Source organism: Panthera onca, chromosome D1 (genome assembly GCF_046562875.1).
Source record: "Panthera onca isolate mPanOnc1 chromosome D1, mPanOnc1 haplotype 2, whole genome shotgun sequence".
Classification (NCBI taxonomy): domain Eukaryota; kingdom Metazoa; phylum Chordata; class Mammalia; order Carnivora; family Felidae; genus Panthera; species Panthera onca.
In genome coordinates, this window is record NC_138348.1 from 19456129 (window position 1) to 19469055 (window position 12927).

The 12927-nt window shown below is 42.6% G+C and overlaps 1 protein-coding gene across 2 annotated transcripts in view; it reads right to left on the reverse strand.

Moving 5' to 3' along the window:
* TTC17 (tetratricopeptide repeat domain 17) overlaps window positions 1-12378 on the reverse strand; it is a 131382-nt gene extending 119004 nt beyond the window's left edge. The window contains exon 1 of one of the 2 annotated variants that reach the window (XM_060606433.3): window positions 12117-12378. In XM_060606433.3, the coding sequence (XP_060462416.3) occupies window positions 12117-12275 (159 nt within the window). In that variant the 5' untranslated portion in view covers window positions 12276-12378. The remainder of the gene's footprint in view (window positions 1-12116) is intronic. The other variant, XM_060606431.3, reaches the window with a different exon arrangement.
* Window positions 12379-12927: the final 549 nt, after the last annotated feature.

Sequence of the window (12927 nt, forward strand, 5' to 3'; positions counted from 1 at the left end):
TGAGATATCAATACCCACATCTTACTGGGTCTATATGACCATAAAATGAGAAATGAATATTGAAAACACTTGGTAAAGTGCTCAGTGAAATTGACATTAAATTTTTATTGCTATAAGCGCTACCTGCTGACATTATCCTAAATTAGAGTCCCTTCCATGTATGACTATAAAATGCAAACTTTGTGAAGGCAGGGACAATCTCAATCACAGCTGTATTCCACATACCTAACACAGAAAGGATTCCAATATGTGTTTAAGGAGCAAACTAAGCCTGTCAAATGTAATGGCACACAAAAAGCTCTCAGCAAATATTTGCTCAAATAAAACGTTCCCGACTCCATTTGACCATTCTGGGCATGTACCACTCTCTAAAGCTTTACTAAAGATTAACTATCCATCTCATCTCCCAACCAAGCAATTAGACTAAAAGAGGAAAGGGCAGATCATGAGGGCACAAGGTGAGGAGGGTTCTCCTGCTGGTCACCTGATTTTAATTTAAATAACTAAGTGCCTCAGAGGGTAAGTGAAGAATGAGGTGGGATGTTAGTAATAAAAATACATAAATGAATTCTTTTCAAAAGTTAGACTCATGAAGTAGTTACTGCTGACTAAATAAATATGGGAGACACAATCTGATCTGGCTAGTGTGAATTCCTGGTAGTAGGCCTTGAAAGCAAATGTGTAGCTTATTTAAAAGTGTCATGACGGTATAGATTTTTAACAAATGTTTCTTTTGTGTATGTTAAATGTCTGAACGTTAAGGGACTTACCTAAATTTGTATCGTAATCAATTAAGTTCAATAATGTCACAATCTCAAAGTTCTTTGAGCATATCATTTAAGGTATGTTGAAGAGAGAGTATTTCCAAACAGCCAATCGGAATGTAGGTTATCTGAGACAGCATTTTACAACTCTGGTTCAGAGATACGACATTCTTAGAGAAGTCTTGGTTTATCTAGAGCTTTTATTGTTAGCAGGGAGAACGCATGAATTGGCTTGCCCCTTTAAAGTAAATGCACTGTGCTTTCTCCAGACTACTAAAACGATGGTGGCCCTTCACTGTGCTAATATGCAAGAGCTTTTACAAGTGTAAGCAACTGCCTGCACACACACATGCAGGTACCCTCCCTTTCTCTCTCATATGCAACACTTCCGAGAGTGTACGATGTGTCAGGGACCATTTGAGGCAGGGGGGTTACCTCACTGAATATAACAAAGGTCAACGAAAAAGTTAATGTTCTTGTAGGAAGACCAGTGATACATTACAATAGAGCAATAGGTGCTATGAAGAAAACTAAAGCAAAGTAAGAAGACAGAGTGATGGAAGGAGATGCTGTTTTAGATAGTGTGGTCAGAAGATAGGTGACATGTGAACAGAGACTTGAAAGAGAGCCATGAGAATGTCTGCAGAAATTTTTCAAGCAACAGAAGGACCAAGAACAAACAAAGTTGGTTCTCTCAAGACCCACCCCAAAGGCCAGTATGGCCGAATCACAGAATACAAGAAGGAAAGTGGTATTTGGGGTAGAGAGGTGGCCAGGGGCCAGGTCCCAGATCTTACAAGGGCCTGCCTTATAGGCCATGGTAAAAAGTCCAAAATTTTTTTCTTAAAAGTATGATGGGAAACCACTGAAGGTTTTCTGATGCTCTTTGGATCTCTTCCCCCTACAACCCTTACAAGAGTGACACGACCACACTTATGATCTTTAAAAGTGTAGAGAATACCCAAAAAACAAATAATCCAGTGAAGAAATGGGCTGAAGACATGAATAGACACTTTTCTAAAGAAGACATCCAGATGGCCAACAGGCACATAAAAAGACGCTCAACGTCACTCCTCATCAGGGAAATACAAATCAAAACCACACTGAGATACCACCTCACGCCAGTCAGAGAGGCTAAAATGAACAAATCAGGAGACTATAGATGCTGGAGAGGATGTGGAGAAACAGGAACCCTCTTGCACTGCTGGTAGGAATGCAAACTGGTGCAGCTGCTCTGGAAAACAGTGTGGAGGTTCCTCAAAAAATTAAAAATAGAACTACCCCATGACCCAGCAATACCACCACTAGGAATTTACCCAAGGGATATAGGAGTGCTGATGCATAGGGGCACTTGTACCCCAATGTTTATAGCAGCACTTTCAGCAATAGCCAAATTATGGAAAGAACCTAAATGTCCATCAACTGACAAATGGATAAAGAAGATGTGGTTTATATATACAATGGAATACTACTTGGCAATGAGAAAGAATGAAATCTGGTCATTTGCAGCACTGTGGATGGAACTGGAGAGTGTTATGCTAAGTGAAATAAGTCAGGTAGACAAAGACAGATACCATATGTTTTCACTCATATGCGGATCCTGAGAAACTCAACAGAAGACCATGAGGGAGGAGAAGGGGGAAAAAAAGTTACAGAGAGGGAGGAGGCAAATCATAAGAGACTCTTAAATACTGAGAATAAACTGAGGGTTGATGGGGGGGAGGGGAGTGGGTGATGGGCATTGAGGAGGGCACCTGTTGGGATGAGCATTGGGTGTTGTATGGAAACCAATTTGACAATAAATTTCACGTAAAAAAAAAAAGTGTGGCGAATAAACTCTATGGGGCAAAAGTAGAAGCAAGAACACTGGTCAGGAGGCTACTGTGCATAGGTTTAAAAGGGAGATGAAGACCACTGGACTAGGGCTGTAGAAGTAGAGGTGGAAAGACACGGCTGGATGCAAGAGACATTTTGGAAGTAAAGTTGACAGGTTATTGATAGATTAGGTATGCGACACAAGAGTCGAGGAAGATTTTGGACCTGAGCAATCTGGTTAACCAGTGTGGTGGGGTGGGAAATAAAGAGTTCAGTTTAGGACATGATGTATTTGTGATGTCTGTAAGACAGCTAAGTGGAGATGTTGAGTGGGCAATTGGATACAAGAGTCTGGAGTTGAGGGAGAGACTGCAGATATGATTTAAGAGAATCCTCAGAATAGATGTCATATTTTATGCCATGACAGGGCATAAGACCATCTGATGAGCACATCAGTGTTTAAGACTCATTAAGAAAAGAGGAATTCAGCAGAAGAGAATGAGAAGTCATGGTGAGGGATTTAGAGGGAAAGCCAGGAGTGAATGTCCTGGAAGCCATGGAGGAAAACAGTTCGATAAGGTCAGAGGACAAGTGCTGGCTGGGGAGCTAAGAGGGTGAGAGAGACAACTTCAAGCTGAGCACCAAATTTGGCAATAAGGCAGGCTCTGGCATATTTTGACAAGACTCGTGGGGATGAAGGACTGACTGGAGTGGCTTGAAGAGACCTATACAAAGAGAGGGAAGAGAGGGACACCTGGGTGGCTCAGTCAGTTAAGCGTCCAACTCTTGCTTTCCAACTCTTGGTTTCAGCTCAAGTCATCTCACAGTTCGTGAGTTTGAGCCCCGCACTGGGCTCTGTGCTGGCAGCGTGGAGCCTGCTTGGGATTCTCTGTCTCTGTCTGTCTGTCTGTCTCTCTCTCTCTCTCTCTCTCTCTCTCTCTCTCTGCCTCTTCCCCTCTCACGCTGTGTCTGTCTCTCTCAAACAAATAAACTTAAAAAAAAGGGGGGGGGGAGCCCATGAGCACAATTTTCAAGAAGTGCCTGGCTGTACAACATGCAGAAGAATGAAACCAGACCACTTTCTTACACCATACACAAAAATAAACTCAAAATGGATGAAGGACCTGAATGTGAGCCAGGAAACCATCAAAACCCTAGAGGAGAAAGCAGGAAAAAAACCTCTCTGACCTCAGCTGCAGCAATTTCTTACTTGACACATCTCCAAAGGCAAGGGAATTATCAGCAAAAATGAACTATTGGGACCTCATCAAGATAAAAAGCTTCTGCACTGCAAAGGAAACAATCAACAAAACAATCAACTGGAATGGGAAAAGATATTTGCAAATGACATATCAAATAAAGGGCTAGCATCTAAAATCTATAAAGAACTCACCAAACTCCACACCTGAAAAACAAATAATGCAGTGAAGAAATGGGCAGAAGACATGAATAGACACTTTTCTAAAGAAGATATCCAGATGGCCAACAAGCACATGAAAAGATGCTCAACGTCACTCCTCATCATGGAAATACAAATCAAAACCACACTGAGATACAGAGAGGGAGGGAGGCAAACCCTAAGAGACACTTAAGGACTGAGAACTAAGGGTAGATGGGGGGTGGGGTAGAAGGGAAAGTGGGTGATGGGCAGGGAGGAGGGCGCTTCTTGGGATGAGCACTGGGTGTTGTATGGAAACCAACTTGACAATAAATTATATTAAAAAAAAAAAAAACAAAGAAAAAAAACAAATGAAGTGCCTGGCTGTAAAGAGCCACCCTACAGAATTCCCCTTGCTTTTGCCATCACAGAGTCTCATGGAGATGCAGGTAGGGCTCACACATGCCCCCTACACACTGGAGTGCAAAGCTGTTCTCATTTTTGACCTGACCTGCTGGCAAGCCCTCCTATTCCTCACTGTCAGAGTCCCTTCTGTCCATTTCCACCCAAGCTGCTTCTAAACTGCAACAACTGCCAAACCCCACAGCTGACCCTAATCCCCCCTCAACAATGCAGCTGCCATTTCTCATCCATCTTGCCTCTGCCCTTCCTGATGATTTTTCTTGTTTTTTTCCTTGTCTCTTGTCACTTCTCCATACTTCTCAGTGCCTGAAAAATAGAGCTGACCTTTTAGATGTAACATCAGTGACAAAGAGGATGATTTCCTTTGCATACACAACCTGACCACAGAAGACAGGCCAACAGTGATCTCTGAGTAAGGCTCTTCTCATGCGCATGTAGCACCTTATCTGAAGGCCCAATGGCTGACTCACTGATGGGTTATTCGGAGCTTTAAAGATCTTCCAGGAGGGGCACCTGGGTGGCTCAGTCGGTTGAGCGTCCGACTTTGGCTCAGGTCATGATCTCACAGTTTGTGAGTTCAAGCCCTGTGTCAGGCTCGGGCTCTGTGCTGACAACTCAGAGCCTGGAGCCTGCTTCAGATTCTATGTCTCCCTCTCTCTGCCCCTTCCCCGCTCATGCTCTCTCTCTGTCTCTCAAATATGAATAAGTGTTAATAAATAAATAAAGATCTTCCAGGAGTCTGAGGCCTCCTGTAGGTTAGCTTCCAAAATGACTATCACATTAGTAAGCAGTGTGAGGCTTCATTCGGACAGTGGTAAATTCCTGAGAGGCAGGAACCAGTTTTCATACTTCCTTATGTCATCCATTCAATAGATACTATTGCAGCCTATGGGATTTAGCATGAGAGATGCAGGAGGTGCAGAGAAAATGGGTATGGCTTCTCCCTTCATGGGGCATGTAGGAGTCTAGTAGGGTATTTACATTAGTAAATGGACACAATATGGCATGGTAAATTCCTTCATAAGGGAATACCAGACACTATAAAAGCAAATAGAAAGAACAGCTTATTTAAATTTGGGCATTAGAAGCTTCCCTGTGCAAGTGATGTTTAAGTTGTGAAGAGTACTGAGTTAGCCAGATTAGGACAGTTCAGCATTTCAGGGGAAGAACATGTGCAAAGCCCCAGAAGCAAGTGAGAACAGAGCACATCTGAGGGCACTGACCAAAGTTAAATATGGCCAAGTGTGTATGTGTGTGTATTCTGGGGGTGAAAGAGGGGCACTGAAGAATGAACAAAGATAAGCTAGAGAGAAGGAGGGGCCAGATCACAAGACACATTAAAGACCATGTCCTGGGATATGCACCAAATGATTTAAAGGCAATTTTCCTTGAGAAGTGAGAATGGGGGAGAGATGGGAAGACTTCACTTTATTATTTTAAATACCCCCATAATGTTAGACATTTACTTTTTAGAATGCCATGCATTCCTTCTGTAATTCAAATTTTTAATTAAACAAAAGTTTTATTTATTTTTACTTTAGAGCGATTGAGAGCATACACACAAAGGAGAGGGGGCAGAGAGGAAGAGAGAGGGAAGGACAGACAGAGAATCAAGCAGGCTCTATGCTCAGCACAAAGCTGGACGCAGGGCTCGATCCCACGACTCTAGGATCATGACCTGAGCTGAGATCAAGAGTTAGATGCTCAACCAACTGAGCCCCAGGTGCCCCAAAACACTCAGGTGCCCCAAAACAAAGAAAGTTTTAAAAGCTGAGTCTAACTGCACTGGGGAGAATGGGTTGGAAGCAGGACAAGACTAGAGAAAGGAGAGCAGTTAGAAAGTTGTGGCAAGAATCAGGTGGCCTGAATTGGAGTCACAGCAGTGACTATGGGAAGAAAATATAATTAGAAAGTAAAATGGAAAGATTTTGGTAAAGAATATAGGAAACAACTAGATTTCTGACATGGGCAAATGGGTGGATGGTGAATGGTGGGGTCTTTTGTTCAGTTTGGGAAAACAGGGCATGACACAGGTTTAGGTAGGATAAAAATGAGTTTAGATTTGATCATATTAAGCTTGAAGTACCTAGAGGACATTCACATGGAATTCAAAGCTTATTAGAGGTCCTGAATCTATAACCCTGGAGGAAAAAATCTGACTTACAAAAAGAAATGCGCTATTCTCAGCACATATATGGTAACTTAAGTCCTGAGAAAAGATAGGATTGCCCAGGTATATGTAGAGAGTAAAAAGAGAAGGCTGAAACAGAAGCTGGAGGTAAAGCAATATATAAAGTTGAACTTCTCAGAATGATCTGTGATCCATCTGTATCATGATCTCCTGAGGGGTTTGGTAAAAATGTGGAATTCTTGGCTCTACTGGTTCAGATACTTTAGTGGCCTAGGAACCTGTATTTTAAGCAAGTACCCCAGACTATTTTTGTGTAAGGTAAAGTTTGAGAACCACTGATCTAGAAGATGAGTGGAGGAAGAAGAGCTGGAGAAAAGAAAAGAAAAAAAAAAAAGGTTAAGAAGGAGCTGTACTCTGCTCACCCCCAAAGAAAAATGAGAATTTCGTGTCACAGTAGCCATTGGAAAACAGCATATCCATCAAAGCACAGTGGGCTGGTGAAAAATAAGCTGTCAGTAAATACTTGTTTAATAAGTAATTGGGAAAAGTATTTAAAGTTATAATTTACCTCTGTATACTTATAAGCTATTACCTACTCTATAGTATAAACAAAGTTAACCCCTGGGAATTTATAAGATAAAAGAATAGTAGGAAGTCGGAAAAAAAAGGATTGAGTGAGAATCACTTTGATGTCAATGTCTAGGACAAATTACAAAGGTTTAGCAGGTACCTAGCAAGTTAGTGAATAAACAACCATGACCTTTCAGATCCAAGTAAATTCCTGAATATATAAACACAGAAGCAAAGCTCTATGATAAAAAGATGGGCTCAGTGTTGAAAAGCACTGAAATAAACCTGTCAGCTTCATAGTATCATCCAGATGCCCTCTCCCAGATTAACCAATTACTTAATACCCAAATCAAGCCACTCCTTCACTTATAAGCTATTAAAGACCAATAGATAAAGATTTAGTCTGTTTGTCCAACTAAACCTGACAGCTCTTGCTCAGGTCATAGTTGCTGAAATATTACTGCTTATCAAACACTTCTTATGCCAAAGTTGCTAGGTTTCAGATCGTCAGCTTTGTCAGAAACTTCATTTGTTCTAAGCAGTTAAAAGGATCTGTACTTTAAAGACATTTGCTTGATAGAAGGCAAAATGATGAAATAACCCCCAAATTAAATCACACCTATTTTTGACGCTTCTCCACCCACCCCCAATTTAAAGTCATCACAAAACATTCTGCAGAGGTAAAGCAAACTGGAAAAGAGAAGACTTTTACTTCATTATTCCCATTTTTTACTTTTCTTTCTATTTCTTCATTGGTAGGTATTATGAAAGGGGGGGAAAGCACTTCAAACTTACCGAGTACAAAGTGCTCACTTGCATGTTACTGCAGATTTTTACTTACTGCTATCACTAAATGCCACTCATCAGTTATGTGACTGTGGGTGACTTTCTCTCCTATGAGTTGTACCACATACCCTTTAAGAATTTTCTCCTAGTCTAAAGTACTATTGTTCTAAGATTTGAGAAGGAAGCAGTCGGTAGCTAAGAAATATTATAATGTTATGAGAGTTGATAACAATTATACTCTTTATTTACTTAAAGTTTTAGACCTCCACTTATGAAGACAGAGAATATCCAGGGGCCATGAACCCCAGTGCTAGAAGTACAACTTCTTTTTTTTTTTTTTTTTTTTTTTTTTGTTAAGTAGGCTTCATACATGGAGACCAATGTGGGGCTTGAAGTCATGACCCTGAGATCAAGACCTAAGCTGAAGTCAAGAGTCGACTGAGACACCTGGGTGCCCCTTTCCCCTCCCCCACCTATTTTTAGAAGTACAACTTCTTGATTTAATAAGTCTAAGACAAACTGGTAACATTTCAGGAGTTCATTTGTTAGCTGGTAATTCAGAACATGGAATATTGGTTTTTCCACAGTAATGATGTGATACATTATGGTTAGGCTCTTAGGCTAATTCACAAAATTGAATTTAATCTTCAAGTGACTCTCCAGACAATTTTGACAAAAACAGAAAAATAAATATTGCCATACTAGGAAAAAAAAAAAAGAGAGGCACCTGGGTGGCTCAGTCAGTTAAACACCCAACTTCGGCTCAGGTCATGATCTTGCAGTTTGTGAGTTTGAGCCCCATGTCAGGCTCTGTGGTGATAGCTCAGAGCCTGGAGCCTGCTTTGGATTCTGTGTCTCCCTCTCTCTCTGCCCCTTCCATGCTATCGCGTGCATGTACTCTCTTTCTCAAAAATAAATGTTAAAAATTTTTTTTTAAAAAAAGGAAATGAAAAAAAACCACAAATTTATCTCGAAGCCTATTCTTCACAGTGAAATCAACCAAAGGATCCATTGACCTGATTACTCTGTAGATGCTCCAAGTAATGAGATTATAACAGCCCACTCCTTAAGTCCATGGACCCCAAGTACTCTTGCTTAAATAAAGAAAAATTTTCAGGTACAGGGGACACAAGGGGATCAGAGGTATGCCAAAGCCCAAAGCTGGGAGAAAAGCATAAAGGTGAAGAGAAGAGGAGCACCTCTTCTTAACTATCCCAACTGCAGTGGGAAAGGAACTCAGACTCTAGAACATTCTCTTCACATCCCAGCTAAGGATTCCCTGAGCAATGCTCCTGGAATTCAGTGGCAGCTCAGTAAACATGGAACCTAAAAACATATAAGGTATGCTTCCCAGCTGAGACAGGGATTGTGGAAAGGAATGATTCCCTAACATGCCATGCTGAGAGCTCACCACTTGCTCCTGCCAGAAGTGACCACAGTTCTGACTGGGAGGACCCTGCCTGGAACAATGGCTGCCTCCTTACTGTGACTGAAGCCCCATTTCAACCCCTTTTCAGGGCTAGGTCTTCCAATATATTTGTGTGTTCACAAGTTTGTAGTTGTAACTTGTGGGTGTCTATCTTTATCATTTGCTAAGGCTTGAAATAGAAAAACCAAACAACTGTTCTCTTCTCCTGGGAAGAACTGCTTACTGTACTTACAATTTTACAGTGATGGAAAATACCCCTATGTAAGTCTGTATTTGGGGCAATTCAGATTTTTAATTCATAAGTACTTCTCCACGTTCACTACGGAAAACAATGACCTATCTAATTTGGACAAGTTTAAATATCAGGCAGAGTTTCAAAAGGTATTTGCCACGCTAATATTCTAAAGTTGCCATTTCAGTTTACCCTTAGTCCTCTCCCTGATATTAGACCACTTTAAAACTAAAATCACACTTCTGCTCTCATTTAGGTATTATAACCAAAAACAAGTAGCAAGGAATATGGTATGTCAGTTAGGACACAATATATATATATATTAAGCTTTTAATTAATTGTTGCTGAACATATGAACAGATCTGCAGTACACCCAAATCCATATACTAAAGGGATCTTTCAGTTCTTTAATAAGCATATGCAAATGTGATAATTCATCACAATCTAAATTGAGTTTTGGATTCTGCCCGCATTTGAAATATTGCCAGGAAGGAAAGCACAGGTAATATACCCAGCTATCCGAGTGGCACTCAGAAGATGATCATGTATTCAACTCTCTTACTTTACTTATAAATGTTGCTTTTCCTTCAGATTAAATCCAACTTTCCTTCCCTAGCCTCTTCTTGTTACGCTGAAGACACCAGCTTTATGTCTTCTGGTATAAAATTTTGTGGTTGTATGAACTTAACATTGTAAATGTTATGTAGCAAAGTATTGGACAAATTCACTGAAAAAGACAACTGTTAAAAGCTTATAGTAAAGAAATCTTGCTTTCCTAACCTTAAGCCTGCAGGAGTGACTTGGCAGATTTCCAAAAGACTGTTCAAATTTCTCCCTTTCTGAGGCAAGTTACAAAAACCTCTACCTTTCCCCCACTGAAGCATAAGTATCCAATGTGCAAAAAAGAAAGAATGCGGGGTTTTTTTGTTGTTAAAAAAACAAATCAGGTTCTACTTTCACATTGCAATGTTCAGCAAATAATACATTTCGACCAGCTTTCACTTTTCAGATGGGCTACTTCCTAGGCTGAGAGGCAGGACACCAAAATGGGAAGGAGAAGTCAATGTCATAGTGTATAAATAGATGTGGCCAAAAACAATATTGCAGAAGAGCCAATAGGAGATGGGCTCCCCAAATTGCAGCAGGAGTGACTTAATTCCATGTATCCCTTCATGAGGGCCTCAAGGAAAATTATCACCAGGAAATAAAAGGGGGTGGGGGTAGCAGCCAGGACTCCCATAAGATTTCTGATCTTTTGTGAAAGAAATAAACTAGCAGTGCTTTCTAGAGTTTCTGAAATGCACACCTATCTTTTAAATCTCAAATGGTATGGCCATGAAAAGGAAATCTTTTCCAATGTAAGTTGGTATAGAGAAAAAAAGTGCCCAATAAGAAGTTAGTCTTTTCTCAGACATACTTAAAAACCACTGAACAATACCAACGCCGATTTTACATTGTTTTACTCACTCGTTACACGAGGTAAAATTTGCCATCACAAGGCAAATCTAAACGAGAACCCCACTTCATACAAAAGTAAACCTTGCACTGTGTTCCTATCATCATTCATTACACACAATCGAAAGGTCCATAATTTCACACGATGACGGTTAATACACTTGAGGTCAAGGGGCCAGACTGCATGGGGCACACAATTCACTTCCTAAATGTTTGCTGGACTTTGCAGGATTGCTCTCAAGTGTTGGAAGTCATGAAGTTTACCAAGATTCTGCAGCCGAGCACACGCACGTACTGTTTAGGGATCAGCGGCATTCACAAAATGTAGGCAATCATAAAGTTATGTAAGAAAAGCAGTCCCTCCTCTGAGGAATTAGTTCGGACGGACACACAAGAATCCAGGAAATCGCATATCCTCCTTGCGGGGCCGGGTTACAGGAACTAGGTAAAGAAACAATGCAAAGTACACTGGGAAACGAGGGCAGTTACAGCCGAAAAGATGCAGGCAACGCCACCAGAGGCATCTTCAAGCATTCCTTCGGAAGGAAGGTGTATGTTGTCCCTAAAGAGCCCCTGTTGACCTGGGTAACGGTACAAGCTGAAACCACCTCGTCCCGACACGAACTCCAGCACTGGAAGAGGAGACTGGGGTAGGAAGCATTAGATGACCCACTGCCTAGGGGTGCCGAAGCTGTCACCGCCCTGGGACTCGCGCACAGCCGGGCGCTGCCACCTGCTTTCTACTTCTTCAGGGAGGGCTGGTGACGCGTGGTGGGCCCGAGAGGAACCAGAGGCAAGGATAATGAATCTGCGGTTTCTAAAGCCCAAGCACAACAAAATGTCCCCAGAGTCCGACCCCCACAGCCGGGCGACTCTTCCCACGCGGCACGCGGCACGCTGCCCCAGGGGTGGAAGGCTGAGAACTTGCAGGCGTCTGAGGCGAGGGCCAGAGAACAAATGGGGAGGGGGCGACGCCGGGTCTCAGCGTCGGGGTCGCTCGGGCCCTAGCGCCCGGACCGTGGGAAGGTAGGCTGGGGGCGGGGCCGCGTGGAGCCAAATAGCCAGGGGCCGGACCTGGGAATCCCCCGGGGCGAGGGCGGGCGCGGGCGGGGAAGGACGCCTATGGCCGCTACCTGCTGCTGGATCTTCCCGTCCTCCGTGACGACCCAGTGCGTGGTGGCGAAGGCCCCTCGAGCCGCCACACTCAGCAAGGCGGAAAGACTGAGGAGCCAGCCTGGGCCGGAGCAAGGCGGCAGCTCGCACCGGCCGCGGACCCCTACTGCCGCCGCCATCTTGCCCCCCCGGCCCGGCTGCTCACACCGGAAGCGGAAGCGGGCCCCCGCCGCCCGCCATCTTGGGGAGGTCGGCGCTGGAGGAGGTGGAGCCCAGGGGGCGCTGCCCGCTGACGACCGGCTTTTTCAGCCTCGGTTTGGGCTACCGGGGCAGCCGGGTTTGGCTTTAGGTCGGAGACCGCGTTTTTGTTATTGTTTTCCTGTACGCGATACGATCTCGTGGGGTGGGAACCAGAGGGAGATAAAAGTAGTGTTCTAGATGGAGCCTAAATTGAAATAACAGGATTCAGAGAATACATACAGAGTGTGTATGTCTGTGTGTATATATTGATATATATTCTTAATAAAGTCTTGGTTTTCGCTTTATTTCATTTTAATTCTTGGTTGTGCAATATAGTTGGGAAATAAAAGGTATGCTTTGAAAACGCCTAAGGGAAGAGATGGATTCTCTTTTATTCTTCAAGTCTCTTAACAGTAGAAGCTTCAGAGTTGGACTGGTTGTCAGTCAAGGGCAGCGCTGTTCAGTATAAGTATGTAAGCCTCGAGCCACATACAAATTTTTAAACAAAGACAGTGAAATAACACATTTTATTTAACCCATTATATGTAATATAGTATTAGTTCAATATGAAATCTGTACAAGTTACTGAGA